This window comes from Camellia sinensis, chromosome 9 (assembly GCF_055761805.1).
Source record: "Camellia sinensis isolate YWXY chromosome 9, ASM5576180v1, whole genome shotgun sequence".
In the NCBI taxonomy this organism is placed as follows: domain Eukaryota; kingdom Viridiplantae; phylum Streptophyta; class Magnoliopsida; order Ericales; family Theaceae; genus Camellia; species Camellia sinensis.
Genome location: NC_138969.1, coordinates 61822814 through 61841940, shown reverse-complemented (window position 1 = coordinate 61841940; position 19127 = coordinate 61822814). Strand labels below are relative to the sequence as shown.

Here is a 19127-nt window from a genome sequence, read left to right as displayed (position 1 = left end):
TTTTTTGAATTTTAACTAATCAATGGATTGGTACGGATTGGGTCTATTTAAAAAATTAAAATCAAGTCTCACCCATAAACCCAAATTTTACAAGTCAAAAAGAAAGAAAAGTAAAATCCGGTGATCTTAACATTCAAATATTCACATTAAAAAGCAAATAAATTTGGTCAAAGCATGTTGGCTAAAGATGAACCCTCCCCCTTCAACCCAATTTGACCCATTATTTAGACAAAGAAAGCATATGCACTTGACATTTCTTCTTTTATCCGGATTCAACCCGTGTGTCATTGGGAAGTATACAGCTGAACTTGTCTAGGCCAAAGTTGACCATGGACATCCTTCTTGTGATATCGCCGGTCCCACGACCATGGGATATCTGTATACGATAGAAACAAAATCAATGTTAGCTAAAAGCAACTTGAGAAAAACGTGGGGGATCAACAGGGAAGCAACGCTAACCTTCAGAAGAGTATGGTTTTGGAGGAAGTTCATAAGGCACAGGCAATGGAATTACTGCAGATGAATCAGTGTTCTTACTTCCTTGCCATGCTAGGGTCACAAGCTTTGATCTCTTCGCTTCAGAACTTTCTGATGATTTACTGCATTTACCCTGAAACTCCAGGAATAACAGATTTGTGGACCATTTTTTTTAATTGAAACAGAAAACAAATTGACAGGAAAAACGCATAACCAGGAGCAAAATGTAGCTGTTACCTCTGATGGATTCCCATCATCTGTACAAGAAAACACACAATCATGTTTGATCAAAGAAGGTATAAAGAGCACTCCAAGCTGAAAATATCACTTAAGTTGTGTCAAAAGATGAATCAAATTTATAATGGAAATAGCAGAAAGAAAATTTAACAATGAATAGACCATATACTCATCAAATTTCAACAAAAATGTAGAGGCAGAGATACTTCCATGTGTTTGCACACATAAATTGATTTGTTTAATTTTTTGACGTGACAAGGCAGATTAATTATGAAGCGAAAACCTCGTAAGAACGGATCATCAGCTGAGAATTGTTTTTCTGGAGTGCCCCCCAGGCAGCTTTGCTTAGGTTTGCTGAAGTTAGCAAGAACCACCTGTCAAGAGAGGAGTGAAGAACAATCTCCATGACATGGTACAATGATCTAATAATGAGGCAAAAACATCAAATTTCAACTAGTAAGAAGTCTGAGATGGACTCTTACGCAAGGTTTTGATCATTATAACGTGTGTATGTCTTTATATGAGGCATTGCACGACTGAAACATTGAAGCATTAATATGCATTAGTGCATAATTACTAACGACAATTGCAAAATGCAAATATTGAAAAGAAGCAAGAGTGCTCTATCACAATATCATTACACTTGTAAACCAATAGAATTATACTTTATAAAAAAAGTAGATCAAACAAATTTCATTTTCTATTTGATTTACAGCAATAACAATTGCCACACTTCAGAACTAAGGAAATGAATTTACCAGCGACCAGTGTGGCTTGCTTTCCACTTTGCCCAATACTTCTTTAAGAATTCTTTCTCCACATTTTTTAGTGGGCTCGGAACCGCATTTCCAGCAGCATAACCCTGGAGAATAAGCAGGTAATCAGTGGACCAAAATTAACAAAAAAAATTTGCTCAGTGACAGCATACATGACAGCTAAACATCAACAGAATAACCAGATATTGACATGCACAAGGAAAATAATAAATAAAACAAGTAATCGCTGAGAACTTTAATTCAAATTTCTTTATGTTTCTTATGGATGCAAATTCTCAATTATATAAATTGGTGAACTGAAGTTTAAGATAAAAAAAAGATGGGATAGTCTGTTCTGTAATGAAGTTAAGCCAAGGCCTAAAAGATTTTGTAGATCATAACATTACACTAGCAAAAATACTAGGTAAAAATTGGCAGACATTTAGAATCTACTTGATATTACCTCTAATGAACATCTGACATCTTCCACAGTAGGCCATATTATTAGGGGCTCCCCTAAACCCAGAGGCATTTTATCTTCTGAGACTCCTGATGACATTGAGGATGCTAGCTCAGACATCCACTTTTCATCCAATGAACCAAGGGAAGAGAACTGCAACAAGGTACGAATATGAAAGCATTAGGCTCCGTTTGACTAGAAAGAAAAAATGATGGAAAGTGAAAGTGATAGTAAGTAAGTGAAAGAAAATAATGGAAAGGAAAGTATATTTCCTTGCAAGCATTTGATAAGAATGAATTTTAATTATAGGTAACCCCCTGCATGGATAAATTTATAGATTTTCTTGTGTTTTCTATGTTCTTTGCAAGGAATTAAAATTTTAGTTACCATGCTAATATGAGTTCTACATAAAAAACTTTCTTGTATTTCCACGCCTTTCATTCTAAAGAAACTCATAACAAGTTCCATTTTTTTCTTTCCCTCACCACTACCACTTTCATCCTAAACAAACTCAGCCTTACGGACAAGATTTAGACTACCAATTTCCATTTCTAGAATTACATCCCAAAGTAATATTTCTGGGTTTTACACCAGCTATCAGCTACCTAACGTGGCCAGGAATGAACACTCCACTAAGCACATTTCAGGTGAGTTTACCGGTCTCACATATCAACACAATAGCACCAAATAGAAAGACTATTCCTAAAACCACATAAGATTGAAGGACTACCTTCAAAGCAGTCTTTTTATTGGAAGACTGCCTAATCTTTGTCTAGATGCAAATACAAGATGGTCCTATTCTTGTAGTCCTTGAACCGGATGAAAGAGATTGTGATTTTCAACTTCCCCATGTATATTATTTTCTTACTTTCATTCATTGTTTCCTTTTCAAATACCTAGAATTTATGTTTAGTATACGTACGCAGAATGGTCAGATGAAATCTGCAATGAATTAAAAGAAGGGAGATGGATTAAAACATAGCGTGTATGCATAATTAATTGGACAAATATCCTGTACAAATTCAAGAGAGAGATCAGGCACTACCTGATAAACAAGAGGAGACTTGCGAAACTTTTTGTCAAAGATACATTCCTGGAGAATGGTACGCAACTTCATATGTCCCCACTTTTTCAAATTAGGACCCTTATGATATCCAGGGACAGACCCAATTAACCTAACCTACAAATTATGTAAATAACAGATTTCAGAAAATACATAATGAAAGTGCAGTATTAAGAAGATCACAGCTGTAATAGTATTTTTGTTATTCATCAGCAAACTAAAAATAAGATTGACTGGCACAGTTTTAAGAAGACAATCCATAACGCAAAGCATCACAATTTCAGATACTTCACTGAGTTTGGGACCCCAACGCATATATCATGGGTTTTCAGAAATATTGTGAATATAGAATTGATGAGCATGGTACTTATCAACAAAACAGAAATCAAGAAAGAAGAAGACAAAACTGAGTACAGCACAAAGTTGGGCAAGCACTATTCCTCGTGATTCACTAGCATGCTTCATAGCCAGTCAATAAGCTATGGTAATTCTACTAGATATGGCAATGAATTTGTAGAAAAAGAAGGACAAAGCACTTATTTGAGTTCATTTATCTGAATTCTTAGGCATTAAGAATAATTGATTGGCTAAAATACCAAACATTGTGATGAGTAGAAGCCAATACCAAGATGTATTACTGGACACATCTTAATTGGCAGAATCAAACACAGCTAAGCAGAAGCCCTGTCTCAGATAAGTTATCTGAAGTAACAGATTTATGATGACAAATTACAATGCAAATCTAAGATTCCATTATGCATCAGCAAATAAGTTACCTAGTTTGTTATCATTATTATTTATTTATTTTAATGTAGCATGCCAAAATATACTATCCCAGATAATATTTGTATCCAACAGTATCACTAACCTAAATCCTAAAGAATGGAAAAACAATTATCATAATTCTTGTGTTAATCTGTGGTTAAGGTTTTTGAAATTCATGAAGGGAAAGATCCAAGAAGCACAGACGCGAACATGCAACATGGCCATGAAGAACAAATACTAATAAATAAATAAAAAAGGTTTTCGTTTTCCTAGCTTGATTTTCAAATTTACAAACACAACACGGACATGCCAACACATCAATTTTCAAAAAATGTAGAACGCGACAAGTGGGGGACACAATATATAGTTTTAAACATTTATTGTTAGTCACATATAAGAATATTTCTTTTAAAGATAATGAAAAATGCAACACAACACTAATTTTTTAAGTATAAAGGAAGAGGGATTAACATGTATAAATCTTTATTGTTTTTTCTTTTATCATTGTATCATCTAAGTTATTTTGTTCAAACTTATAATGTGTTTCATGTGTCTAAGCGATAGATGTGTGTTCCCTTAGTGTCTAGGTCTGAAATTTGTTAAAAATAATATGACACATTTGGACATGTGTCTGACACATGTTAAGAAGTGTCCGATGAGTGTCAATCTCAAACATGACACGGAGACACCTGCTTAGAAGTGTTTGTGCCTCTTAGGGAGAGATGATGCTTTTGATTTTATTAAAATCAAAACTTTACAGACTACAACAAATGAATAGCATTGACTAATTAAATAAGCACAATCTTATGTATAAAGAAGATTGATTCTACCAACTTTACGGTTCCAATGTTAACCTTTTCAATATTTCTTCCTTGTTTTTTGCTTTTTAGAATTTTTATGCATTACTTGTACATTCCTTATATTGACTAGTGTCAAATAAAATCAACCATTACCAAGGCTGAAACCAATGCTCCCTGCCATACCAAGATGAAAGGAAAATGAGAAGGTAAATATGATGCACATATGAGCATTGAAAATGAGATATTCATCAGTGTTCTCAGGCAACATCAGCAAGCCTAGAGCTACATCATCTTTTAAAATTTGTAAGAAATTGCTAGAAAAGGAGGTGGTGTGTGCCATGTAGCATATGTTAGAATGCCCTATCTTCACTATCATATTGTCCCAAAAAGAACACGATACAATTTCAGGGGACGAAAAAAAAAAATCAAGGGACTAAACAAATACCGCTGCACTGCTGTAGTCAAACTTCTTGAAAAAGGTTGAATTGATATTGAAGTTGCCAAGAGCTGGTATATTAGCAGTAAATTCAGGCCACTGTAAACATTTAAAAGAACATCAATAGTACTCTTGTGAACATGGCTGAAATGATCAATTGAGAAAATACATCTATACATACGCACTAAGAAAGTATGGTACTATGTGCCCACAGTTCTCACAGGTATAGTAAATCTGATTAACTCGCAGTCCACATTTGTTTGATGGAATGTGATTAGGGGATAAGGAGATGAGTAATATGATGGATTCCACATTTTTTTATACCATGGGAATTGGGATTATTGGATGGGATTATATATACCATGGCATTATTGTACTAAATTTAGTTGGAGTAAGATACAGCATGGAATAATATCTTGAGGATTATTTTTTACCGTTAGATGGAAGAGGGAACCTAATCTGGAGAAATAACCCCACCATTTTGTGGGAGAAATAACCCCACCAAACAAACATGGTCTATGAGTAAGATAAGCACAGCAATAACATCAGCAATAAAAAAATTTAATTAGTGAAACCCCTCCTCCCACCTGTGGACCAAAAACACACACACATTAAGAGAGAGAGAGAGAGAGAGAGTTTGGGAAGGTAAACTAATATGTTTTATATGACACAACAGTGTCTCTTCTAATGAAACAATAGAATATAAATTAATTTCACAGCCACATGTTTCCAAGTAAAATAGCTAAAATGTAGTTTCACAACATAAATTTTTACTTTAGACTTTGGAAAAATGATATCAGTCAAAATTTCTCGTCCTCCCACATTCTTGTTCAATCTTATCATAGTTCCTAACAAATGATTGCTTCTTACATTTCCTGAGAACTAAACAAGCCCATTCCCATGTACATTTCCTTGAACTGGAGGGTTGGATACAGACCAAACTTTTGGCATCATATGCATAAAGTGGCTGCTATCACACTTGAATCCACAATCTCATGCTTAACAGATTGCGCTTTTAACACTGCATCAAGGAATGGTCCCTCACACTTGCAGAAAGCTAACGTTCATTAATTGAGGCACAGAAAACAACTGAACCGCTTTCATAAAATAAGATATGAGGGATTTGTATTACAGCTCCAACGAACATACTACATTTTACTTGTAGCATAGAAAAGGAAAATGAGATGGTCATTGGGAGAGGCGGTAGGAAGTTTAGGCACTAAAAGCGAGAATAACAGTGTGAACAGGCAATGAAGACGTATATTAGACAAAAGAGGTACTAATAAATAAATATATATATATATATTAAACAAAAGAAGTAGAAGGAGCCCATTGTTCACAGTTAAAACTGTAGCATAATAGTTGAGAGAGAGAGAGAGAGAGATTTGCTGGAACAGGAGGCACAAAACCTAAATAGGTTTCTTACCTCACTAAGCCCTTGTATTTATATTAATAAGATAATAAGTACAATGACACTAATACTCTCATGTACATAACTTAACATTCACCAATGTTTGCACACATATTTACACCTCAAGAATGACAAAAATCCATAACTAATCATCCAAGGTTGGGTTCAGTTGATGAAAATAAAAGAAGATTTGAATGTCACAAACAGATTTGAAAATGAAAAAAGAATAGTTGAACACAAAACACCATGGCTGAATTAGCCAATTGGGTGCATATATATCACATGCATATATATGGAGAGAGAGAGAGAGAGAGAGAGAGAGAGAGAGTTGAATGTGAGTAAATCTAACTCTCCGACAGTTTAGCAGAGTACTAAACCTACTTCTTTCAGCAGGGGTTGCATGCCAAAAGGAGAAATGTCAATGCAGACAAGATCATTCAAAGACTTTGGGTTCTATTTGTTTGTAATTAAATAGTCAAATTACAGAATCTAAACTCCATTGAAAACAATCCAGTAGATAATGTTTCACAAATTCAGAAATGAGGTGATATGCTACAATAGAAAGAAATGTGTAATTAATGATAAAGTACAATAGTCTGGAACCTATCAAACAGAAGAAAATTTGATAGATCATAACGTAGGCACAAGAAAAATGATGGAAACGTTTGAGATCGCATTAAAGGGCAAAAAATTATCTAATACACATAAAGATTTAAAAATAATAATAAAAAAAAGAGAGTAGTAAATGTATCAAATCATGCACACAATAAGTAGAAAGATCACTTCCTCTTAAAATGATTAAAAATTAAATAGAGAAGCAGAAAATAAAAAGCAATAACAAAAATTATAGTAACCAAAATTCTGACCTAGTGCTTACTACAACAAAAAAGCATTAGATAAATCAAAAAAAATTGTGTGAGCATCTAAACTTCAGCAGTCAAATATGATGTCAAATGTTATAGTACCTTCAACGCACTAAGATAATCAATCAGGTCACTTTCAAATCCGCATCCTTTGCTTGAATTATTTCCGTCCTTCCAAGGGAAATCTTGCATCCACAGAGCTTGGCTTTTGTTGTTCCAGTCAACATAAATCAAGTTTGCTGTATGTACAATAATTCTCACTCCTCGAGGATAAACAAGAAGCATGGCTTTTGAATGGTGGGTCCCATACGAAATTGGTAATGGGGGTTTGTGCAGAATCCAATTTGCTGGCTTGCTTCTCTAGAAACATCTAACAAAATTAAAGTTCATCCACCCAATTAAAGGCTTCAAGCGCATAAATGGAGATTATTATAACTTAATCTCATGTCAAACCTTCATATGCTCCAGCGTACCATCACTCTCTCCATGAATGACCAACACATGAGGAACCTTTTTAAGTGTTGGACATGCTGCACCACAAAGGACAAAATGATCTGCTATTACAAGGTGAGGATGGGATAGGTAGGTCCATGAAAAACGTACACATGAAATTCCCCACTGCTGGAAGGGGTAACAATAAGAACTACACCTATAACCATAAAATAAGAATAACCATCTAAAGTGGTCAAAATATTCATGAGATCTAAAGGAGTCCCCAAAAATATTTATGTGGGTATGTGTGTGTATATCATGCAAGTGTATAAATATTGATCAAGATCCTACTTCAAGTAGATCTAAAAAAAATTATATTGAAAACAGACATGCAACCTTAAAAGGCATAATGAATGCAATTATACCATAACATAAAAGTAAGGAACAAAATTTCATTTCTTTTCCATTGGGATATGCTTTTATTTCTTAGGAAACCATAATGAAACATTAGAGAAATACCAAAATTCTAATGTTTCCACCGAAACATGCCAAAACACTACAAGACATATTGAAAGAATAAGTAGTTTCGAAATCTACCAGTAATATCCAACAAAGGTCATTACTATTTGCTTCTTTTTGTCAAAAGAAAATATTTGAGATCAAAGAAAAATATTAAATTTATTAGAGAATCAGAAAAGCTAAAAAAAAGAGAGATAGATAAAAGATAAAATAAGCATTCATTAAATCACGTATCTTCTTTTTTTATTATTGCAAAATATTTCTTTATCAAAGATTGTCACTAGTAATTTATAATGGACAAAGCCCTCCCCAACTAGGTCTTTAAACCATTTGTTTATGAGCTTTAACATTCATGGACCTCAGCAATTTCAATTATTTAATTATTGAAAATATATATATTTATAATTTATGTAGGTTTTTTAGTTTTTGTTTCCAAACATTTTTCATAAATTTTCAAAATCTTTTGCCACTTTCCTTATGTTTCCAAAATGTTTCTGAAACATTTCTATTTCCAAGCTAACCAAAACAATGTACCAAAACAAAATTTTGATCCTTGCATAAAAGGCTCAGAATTTGAGAGCAATGATAAAATGAACTGTGGTTAATCAATGATATATGCACACACTAAATATTCAATTGAACAGACAAATAATTATCAAGAGTTTATAAGCTGCAAGCTTGCACAAGCAATAGGAGCATAAAAAGTTGAAGACAAGTTTTAGCAGATTGAGAGCATATGCTTGTAAACTATAAATCATATTTGTTAGCAGCATGACCCCAAGTTAAACCACACACACACAAAAATTAAAGAAGCTACAGTGTACTCAGCTCGTGCAAGTGAAAAGATTGACACCTCAACAAGCTTATTTTAATCTATGATCATCTCAAACTTGAAGTACTTATACCAGAGGAAAGTACAAGAATATTCAAAGTTGCGACCATTAATAAAAACAAAGGATAGAACTATGATAAATCATGCTCACCAGAAATCAACCAATCCATGTCCACCATGTAATTTGAAAGGACAGCCATGACAACATTCCCCTACCAAATAAATAAACAAAAAACCTATTTATCAATAAATAAAACTATCAGTTGTATATCCACCAATACAGGACCAAAAATAGAATTTAAAAGGCCTTCCAAGAGAAAATTAACAACATTAAACTATCCCTGTAATATCTAGTTAGTACTCAAAATGGAACAGTTTCTTACAAGCCAACAAATTCCAAGGACACAAGTAATTTTGAGGGATTTACATCTCAGGAGTTTTATGAAATAGTTAAGATTAACTTTTCATTTCGTTCACGTTGAACTATGAATCATGGATATGGATATGGGATATGGGATACTAGTACGATACGGCGATATGACAAGACTTACAAAAATAAGACACGGGGGTATGCCTAGGATACGTTCGTAAAAAAATTATAGTTCCTAATATTGTATTATACACAAGCTCAACTTTAGCATCTAGGTATTAGTTTATGAGATAGTAGTCAATTTACTATTTTTTTTAATACAACCTGTGAAAATTCCATTTCACTATCACGTTTAAATTATTTATATTGTCCTTGTGCTTTTCCCTTTCACACCTAAAAGTGTTACATACTAATGTGCTGTACGCAAGTTTCTTGCTTTTTTAATTGTTGAAATCCAATTTTAGTATCATGTTATTTTCTTATTCCCTAACAAGTAAACTGAGTATTGAAATGAAAACTATTATTGTATTTATGTTAACAACTCTATAGCTACGCAGGAAATATTACGATCTTAATTTCATAATAGTTTGGATACATGACTTAGAATATCTGATACTTCTCAAAATTTTAAAAAAAAATAAAAATAAACAATACTACCAAGTATCAGATATGTTTAGGAAGTATCGGATACATATCCACGAGTATCAGTATCCGATACAAATGCGACTTCCTTCTTGAAGTATCTGTGCTTCATACACACTGAACATACACATTTCTGTCTTTAAGCGGAGAATTTTATCTGTCAGCCAGTTTATGAAAGCCATTTCAATATTTTGCATTAATAAATAGTCACCCACAGGACATATTAACTAAACCCAAATGCTGGTCAAGTACTCACTCAAATGGTACCTGCTCAGAAATTTAGGGGTAAACTTAAAACTATGTCTTAGATGACCTTCACACAATTGAGGAAATGTTTTGTTAAGAAGAGAGCCAATGATATAACTAGTTTAATCAATGTCTGCAAAATTTAACTTTATTATGCTGAAATGAAGATTTGCTACCTCAATCACATCCCCTATAGAAACAGAAGAGGTATTGGCCCATGCTGGAAGCCCTTTCACTCGCATAAGTCGGAAAGTTGAAGGTAATTTCTCATTAGGAACCTTGAAATGACGAATTGCCTCCAGAGAGTTGTCCCGTGCTAGATTATCATCATACAGCTCAGACTTCCATGCAAAGGAAAGGTAGAAAAAGTGATCAATTCAGGGAACAAATTCCACGGAAGAATTCTATTGCTGATTAATAGTTTTGCACATGTAAATCCACTACTCTTTGATTAGTGATCTCATCTATGTAAATGCACACTTTATCCCAATTCTTCTATTGGAATTTTCCTTCATTTAATAAAAAATTTAAAATTAAAGTAACTTTTATGTATTGAACTGGTGTTGGACAATAATACCTGCAAATTTCTTGCTAGAGCTTCATCATCAGACACTTGCTTCTTCCTCTTCACACTTTGCATCTCACTTTCACTAGGCTCACTACTTTCCTTTGGAGTCCTTTTCCTCTTGTCACTGGGTGAAGATGAGTTTTTCTCGGGAGCCAACGTTACATATTTGAAATAATAATGCCCTGGTATCAACTCAATAATGTCACCATGTTTAATTTTCACTCTTTCTCGAGACAAAATTTTCCTCCTCTGGTCCTGGGATCTTATAACAATTGGGTTTGTTCCTTCCTACAATACCATTCAATAGATAAACCAAAAGTGATCAAATTTTATCATCACATGATTTCAAACATTTCATTTGACACAAATTCTAGAATCTGGGTATGTATCCGTATATATAGATATGTAAAAGCAACTCCAATTCTTGACTCAACCAATATCAAACTTAAATATGGGTAAACAAATACTCAAAACGCCCTCCCACTACTCGATCCAAACTTACCAAATTTTTTTAGTATTACTTTTTTGCGTTCTCAAATTTACCACTCTGCCTGCCAACCCTTCATTTTGATGAAAAAGTACTCAAAAATCATCTCCAATCCTTTCATCAAATGCTCATCAAATTAAGAACTATCCTTCATCAAATTCAATAAAAATTTTGGATAAGAGTGGAATTTTCAAAAAGATTGGAGTAGTTCATATCAAATCAAACTTTTGTCACTCAAATTTGAAATCAAATTAGATGAAGCAAATGGTAAAGGGTTAAGCTTTTACTCAAATTTATAATTTATGCTTAAAATTCGAGTTTGTCCATTGAAGTGGCTCATATCAAATAAACTTTTTACTCAAATTTGAATACATATACATATATATATATATATATATATATAGACATATGGGAATAGATATAAGGGAATGAATACCATAATGAGATGAGCAGAAGAGTCGGAAGAGGCGACGAGGTTGAGATGTTTGCGGCTGAGTCGCTTGTCGGAGAGTGGAATGGAATTGCGGCCCACAAAGTTAGAGCCTTGGGAAATTGATAATTTGGGTATTGAAGTGTCTTCTTCTAAATTGTTGTTCAGAGGAACCAAGAACCCAACCTTCACATACAATTAAAAAATAATAATAATAAGAATAATAATTACAAAAAAGCGAAGTGCTAATATATTGTATAATAGAATACACGAGTTGGGGGAAAAGGAACACCTGAGGAGGAGAGTTGGCCATTGAAGAAATGATTATGATTGCATGAGAAAGCGAAGAGTGCTTGAAGATCAAGAGGACCAGTGACAGAAGGGGGTGAGTTTTGAGAACCCTAGAAACAACCGAATGGGTTGGGTGTTGTTTTTTGGTTTTGAGATCCGGTGGAGAGATGGAGGAGAGAAATGACACTGGAAAGCAGCTCCTCCGCAACGAGAGAGAGAGAGAGAGAATGGGAACTACTCCGCTGGAGTTGTGTAACGGGCTGCAGTGTAATTTTTTAATTTCATGATTTTAATTAGGGCAAATTATAAACAGCTCGCGAGATTTGGTAAAAATATAATTTTTTTTTTAGAGATTTGAGAAATCATAAATTGTTCTGTGAAGGTCAAATTTTTATAATAAATTAAAAAAAAATTAAGGAAAAATTTGTATGGAAATAAAAACCTCAAGGAACAATGTATTATGAAAATATAAACTTCAGGAGGCGGGATGTAATTTCATAAATCTCAGGAGAATTTATATTTTTACCAAATCTTGAGAAGTGTTTGTAATTTTCCTTTTTAATTATTAACATTGATAAAGTATAGTGTCTAATTTTTTTTTTTTTTGGTTCTTGTGCCAAAATTTTAAAATTGAATTTCTTTTGGCAACCGTCCACATATTAGGTGTAACTGTTAAAATATATTATAAATTATAGTTTAAAAGATTATAAATTATAACTTTAATTAGAAGTTGTTAATCTTTTTGGTGTAACTGTTGAATTATAAATTTAAATTGCTGAGTAATGTTTATTAAATAAGCTGTGAAGTAACTTTTTCAATTAATTTTTATTTTTTATTATTCACTATTTGTCTAGGTTTTCTCATTAAAAAAAAATTATAGTCTATTTAGGTCTTTTTCTTTTTCTTTTTTTTTTTAAAAAAATCTAAGAGTAAAATCATAAATTAATATGTGCACAGCTGAAGCTGATAATCAAGAGTAAGGGGTGGGCAACTTCTCAGAATTAGTTTTTTGGAGTTAAAATAAGTTGTTAAAATCAGAAACTGTTTGAAATAAATTTAACCAAATAGTCCAAAATAAATTTTCCAAAATTAGAAGTTATAGCTTGACTAAAAAAATCCAAACAAACACCCCAAAATGTCTATAAAGATACCAAACTACCCCTTTCACGCATTGATTGTATCTCACTCTCATATCTCATATCTCATATCTCTCTCTTCTTTTTAAGCCTATTTTGATAAGATGATTAAAAGTTGAATTTTTAATTTTTTTTAACTTATTTTAAAAAAACGTGTAAAAAGTGTAAGAGATAATGTGACCCAAAATAAGTTTAAAAACTGACTTTTAGCTTTTTAACAGTCTTTAGATCTCTCTCTTTCTCTCTTCTCATTAGGCCATCTCCAACGCTGCATGAAAGTTATCATCAAATTTGAATTTGATGAAAAAGAAGTCATTTTTCAACTCCAACGGTTTCATCAAACCGGTATCAAATTAAGAATATCAAAAATGTTTCATTAAAGAGAGGATGTCTGAAAGCGTTCAACATTTCACTGTTTGGTACCGTTGATTTTGTAGAACCAGACGACCGGCCGAACATCTGATCGGTTGTCCCCCTAATCATCTGATTAGTAGAAAACTTCTCACAACAAAGCATACTCTTGAAAGTAATGGATTGCTCTTGCCGACCAGACGTCTGGCTGGTTGTTTGCTCGATCGACCTATATATTGATAATAGCCAAAAATGCTCTGTTGGAATGCTGGATATCAGATGAAGTTTTTACTCAATTTTGGTGAAATAAATGATTCATCGTTGGAGATGCTCTTAGATCTTTCTCTCTCTCTCTCTCTCTTCTCTTGTGTCTTTATCTTCGTTGCTGAGCCACCACTCCGCTACCTTCACTGTCATTGCTCCAACGCGTCCAGTCATCTACGTCGGCACCACTATCTTCACCTGTTACTCGTCAAACGCTATCATAGTGACTTCTTCTCCATTACATCTGATGGCAAATCGGATCTCCTTGGCGAGTTGGGTATGGAGGTTGAATCAAGTCTCCAAACCAACATTTGAGTCGTCGGCTTACAACTCAGAGCTACGCGAGGTGTTCGATTTCTTCGACAATGATCATAACAGTCGGATCATGACAAAAGAGCTCTACGCGGTGTTCTTACATAAATATTTGCATTTTTTTCTCCAATTACTTATTTTTCATGTGATTGCAGAATATAATACAACATCAGTATCATCAAATCCCGACGAATCTTCTCATTGATCGAAATTCTAATATTCAACAAGTGTTTAAGGTTTTGAATTTGTTTTGATGTAGAAATAATTTTTCTTATACACGTTTCTATTTTTTACCTTATGGATTTGTACATGATTTCTACTTCATCTTTCTAATTTGATTTGGTTTTAGTTATTAAATGAGCTTTGATTCCCTCAAAAATCATTGTAATGTTTGCAGAACAAGTGATTTCGAGTTGATTTGTTGAATCCAGTTGATTTTTCTAACACTTCAATATCTACTTGATCTCATACACTGTAAGTCAAGTTTTACCATTGGTTTAATGGTAAAATCTTGGCCTAATAATCTTGAGTTATGTATCCAAATATTAGGTATGGGTTGAAGTCACGGAGCAACCGCTTTGTGCACTATGCCAAATATTAGGTATGTATCCAATCTTTCTCGTCCCAAATACAAATTAATGTATACTAATTGGATGTTATTTTAAGCTAGATATAGATCTTAATTCGATCTTCTCTCAACATATTACTCTTTTTTTCTTTTTCTTTTTTTTGTGGCTAGTTGTTGTTGTTGTTGATGATGATGATGATGAAACATATTGCAGATAGGATAGAACTGTTCAAAATCTAAACAGATAGAGGTTTAATGTATTTCAATCACAAAGATTTAAACTTCAATAGATAAAAAATATATATAATTTCTTTTCATAGATAAAAAAAAATAAACAAATAGAAAAAAATAGGTTTGCAAAATTCAACAGATAGAAGAAAATAAGTTTGAATTTCAACAAATAAAAAAATTAGAACAAAAATTTTAACAGATAGGAAAAGATAGGACAAGAATTTCAACAAATAAAAAATATAAGACAAGAATTTGAACAGATAGACAAAAAAAATTGAATAGATAGAAACAACATTTGAATAGATGGATATAAATTTAAATAGATAGTCAATGAAAAGTCAACAAAAAAAAGTCAACAGGTAAATTAAGGGATAAAATTAAAAACAAAATGTCCTTCAAAAGTAACGAAAGGACTTCTCACTAAACTACTTCGTAAAGGGTGGACCTCTCACTAATAAAAAATATACTAGACGTAATACCTTATACTCTCCTGAGATTAGATTTATAATTTTTTTTCTCTCTCTCTCTCTTATTTTTAAATTTACACAGAATTTTAATTGAAAAAATTGGTGTAAAGTCAATTTCAAGTGGGGTATACGGTATTAGAGATAAGTATGAGTTATAAATGAGCTGGGCCAAATTTTAGTATGTTTAGGCTTGTTTATTAAGATTTTAATGAGTTTGAGTTCGAGTTCGAGCTTAACAAAAATTTAACGAATCGAGCTCGAGCCTAGTTGGCTTAAGCTAACTCGAGTTCGAACTTGTTCACAAGCTTTAACGAGTAAAAAAAAAAAAGAATTATAAATTCATACTTACATATGAAACTAAAGTTACAATTGAAACATTTATTATATAATTATATATACAATATATGTAAACATACTAAAGAAATTAATATCTTATCAAATAATAACATCTATCACCACTATTATATAAATGTATTATTTATACGTACCAATTATTTATATATAAATAAATTTAGCTATTATCTACATTTCCATTATTTAAATTTATAAATAACATATTTATTCTATTATTTATACATATTTTTACGTTATTTAATATATAAATAACATATTTATTTTATTATTTAGATTAATATTAAACGAGCCCAACTAATTAGCCAACCTAATGAGCCGAACTTTAGTATGTTTGAATTTATTTATTAAGATTTTAACGAGTTCAAACTTGAAAAAAATTTAACGAATTGAGTTTGAACGAGCACTTACTGAGTCGAGGTCTAATTTGTTCACAAATAGCTTTGTTCATTTACATCCTTAGATATAAGGTAAAGTTTTATTTAGTGACAAAGACACACTAAAAAAAGTCACAGGTGCCAAAAAATTAGCTAGAAAAGTTACCAAAAAAGTCACTGACAGCAGTTACTGGCGGTCAGCGACAGTAGATAGTAGTGGTTAAATAAATAAATGTGTAATATTCAATAAATATGTTGTTGAATTAGTGACATGTTATATTTCAACAAATAATTAGTTTAATGAATTTTAACAGATAACACATATATTGATTTCAACAGATAGTTATCCTTTTGGCCAAAGAGATTAGAGTTTGGGTCTAATCACCAAAAAAAAAAAATTCAGAAATTGACTTAAGGCATGAGTGCCTATTCTAATTCCCCCAAACAAATTCTGTATCCCAAAATGCAAAGAGTAAATTTAAAATACACCTCTTAAAAATTTATTAAAAATACAAATTTCTATCACACGTTTAGGAAATTACATTTTACTTTTTAAAATTTTCAATCACGTCACAATTGACCTCTTCTGTTAATCAATCATTAACATAAAATATATAAAAAATTCTAAAAATATCTATATTCACGTTTATGAAGGCAAAACATTTTATTTTATTTTTTCTTTTTACATATCTCTTTTTCTTTATTTCTCATTTTTTTTTTTGTACTAGTAATACTATTTTGCTCAACCATCGCACCATCTTTTCACACTCTTGATCAGCATCACTGTCATTACTATCTACAAATATTTTGTATGTCAGAGTTAGAAAATATTGTAGTGGTGTAAAGAGAAAGATTTAGTGGTTATGGATGAAAATGAAGGTAGTTTGATAATTTCGTTTTGATATAGAATATATTTGGATAATTTTATTTTTTCTGTTAGGTTAGTTACAAAAAAATAAAATAAATAAAATTCTGACAAAGAGATGCTTGTAATTTTCAAAACGTGAAAGGAGAATTTATAATTTTAACAAATCTAAGGTGTATTTATAATTTTCTAAAAAAATTAGTAGATCAAGGAGGTTGAGTATCGTAATTTCTATATTTTTTTTTTTTTTAGATAGAGGAATACACAAACTAAGAACTCTCAAGCAAAGCCTCCAACTGAACAAGATATTGAATCGAAGAAGGAACATCTTCCATCCAAACTCTCACCCCTTCAAACCAAATTGTCATTCGAGCTAAACAATGCGCTACATGATTTCCCTGATTACAAACATGCGAAACCTGGTGCATCTGAAAAGAATCCATCACTTGCCGAATACTAGCCACAAAATGCCCATAGGGAGATCACTCAGACTCGACTCCACCAATAGCTCTTATCACATCAATACAATCCCCTTCCTATTGGATCGAAGTGAGCCCCAATTCTTGTGCAAAAATACACCACGAAGAGCTGCCACACCTCCAAGCAATCTATATCTAACATCAATGGGATTTTTCTCAAACAACGAAGCCATCACCGATCATCTCTCATTACGCACCACAACACCAATACCAGAAAAGCCATCACTTTTGAATGTTGCACCGTCGCAATTTACCATATAGCAGCTGGCAATAGGAGGGGAAGACCATTGCTCCACCAAACAAGGTTGTTCAACAATGTGCACTTGACTTCTCACAAAAATAAACTCATCCAGACTACATCTAGCCAATGCTGCAGCCTGACTTGCCGATTTATACTTACTCCCAAATACCCACTGATTTCTATTGAGCCATATCCTCCAACAGATTGCAAAAACCAAACCCAAAACCTCAGCCCCATTATGAATAAGCAAGCGCCAAACCCAATCAAGTATTCCACAATTCCTCCCACACGCCCAAAGATTGCTCAAACCCACTGCCGACCACACCTCCTTAGCAAATTCACATTCAAACAGGCAGTGCCTTGTTGTCTCCATCTGATTCGCACACACTTCACATTCACCGGAAATTGGGATTTTTTTCTAGATCAACTTTGCCTTCACTGGGAGGATGTTAAGACACATTCCATGCAAATATTTTCACTTTAGGCGGGATATTCAATTTCTACAAGCTTTCCAAAAACTAGCCAAACCCTTGCCACCATCAGACCTACTCGCTTGCAGCTCCAAATTTGTTGATGAAAGGCCCAGATCATAAGCAGATTTAACAGTGAAAACGCCACACCTGGAGTAATGCCAAATCATTCTGTCCGGAGGAAGCCACGAACACAACGGAATACAGGAGTATAGTTTGCTCAAAAGGAATAAGTCAAAAAAATAAATTCAAAACTACTCAAATTTGAAAATTATGTTATAAAATAGCATGAATTGCAGAGTCTGCCCCATTTTCACATTGTTCCATCTTCATGTCAAAGCAATCATACAAATCTCAAATTAAGGGCAACCCTACTCTTTCCTATGGATAAATGTTTAATCCCACACAAAAAGGAGGCCCCAATTGCCCCGAATTAGCTGGCGCCATTTGAAACCTGCGCTCCTCTCAATCTCTCACATCCAAATCTCAACTCACGCTCCTCTCTCTCTCTCTCTCTCTCTCAAAACTCCCATCTCTTTCTTCTACCCTCTTGCTGACGCCATCCACCACCGACATCAAACTTCCAATGACGCTCTCTTTCCCTACCATTCTCGCTTCTCTCTCCGATGTTTCCCTACCATTCTTGCTTCTCTCTCCGATGCAATGACCCGCAATTTGTAGCAGCAGAAAAGGGGTTTGGACTTGCGGCAGTGAGGTTCGTGAAAGGGAGTGGGTGGTTCATGGTGGTGATTGACGATGGATCTAGGAAGGTGAAGGGTTTTGGGTGGTGACCTAGGGTGTGGCCGATGGTGTGGTTTGGACGACGGAGGAAGATGGATCTAGGAAGGTGAAGGGTTTTGGGTGGCGACCTAGGGTGTGGCCGATGGTGTGGTTTGGACAACGGAGGAAGGCTGCGTAAGTGATTGGGGAC

At 33.4% G+C, this 19127-nt stretch overlaps 2 protein-coding genes across 2 annotated transcripts; both read right to left on the bottom strand.

Moving 5' to 3' along the window:
- Nucleotides 1-268: 268 nt before the first annotated feature.
- TDP1 (tyrosyl-DNA phosphodiesterase-like protein) lies at nucleotides 269-12362 on the bottom strand. The gene is made up of 16 exons (XM_028268507.2): nucleotides 12086-12362; nucleotides 11800-11979; nucleotides 10886-11164; nucleotides 10485-10649; nucleotides 9202-9262; nucleotides 7721-7797; nucleotides 7370-7627; nucleotides 5003-5092; nucleotides 2975-3109; nucleotides 1933-2082; nucleotides 1473-1576; nucleotides 1197-1250; nucleotides 998-1088; nucleotides 715-792; nucleotides 460-610; nucleotides 269-376 (listed from the first exon to the last, which is right to left on the bottom strand). The coding sequence occupies exons 1-16, from the start codon at nucleotides 12104-12106 to the stop codon at nucleotides 285-287; spliced, it is 1986 nt and encodes a 661-aa protein (XP_028124308.2). The 5' UTR covers nucleotides 12107-12362; the 3' UTR covers nucleotides 269-284.
- Nucleotides 12363-17664: 5302 nt separating this feature from the next.
- On the bottom strand, nucleotides 17665-18099 carry LOC145799469 (uncharacterized). Its single transcript, XM_082889057.1, has one exon. The coding sequence runs from the start codon at nucleotides 18097-18099 to the stop codon at nucleotides 17665-17667; it is 435 nt and encodes a 144-aa protein (XP_082745183.1).
- Nucleotides 18100-19127: the final 1028 nt, after the last annotated feature.

What these genes read in the sequence shown, in the direction of transcription:
- LOC145799469 (XM_082889057.1), bottom strand. Translation starts at nt 18,099, where the DNA reads ATGGAGACAACAAGGCACTGCCTGTTTGAATGTGAATTTGCTAAGGAG.
- TDP1 (XM_028268507.2), bottom strand. Translation starts at nt 12,106, where the DNA reads ATGGCCAACTCTCCTCCTCAG. An exon ending in CATGGATTGGTTGATTTCTG is followed by an intron (nt 7,798 to 9,201) that starts GTGAGCATGATT and finishes TTTGTGGTGCAG; the next exon opens with CATGTCCAACACTTAAAAAG. An exon ending in ATGATGGGAATCCATCAGAG is followed by an intron (nt 611 to 714) that starts GTAACAGCTACA and finishes CTGGAGTTTCAG; the next exon opens with GGTAAATGCAGTAAATCATC.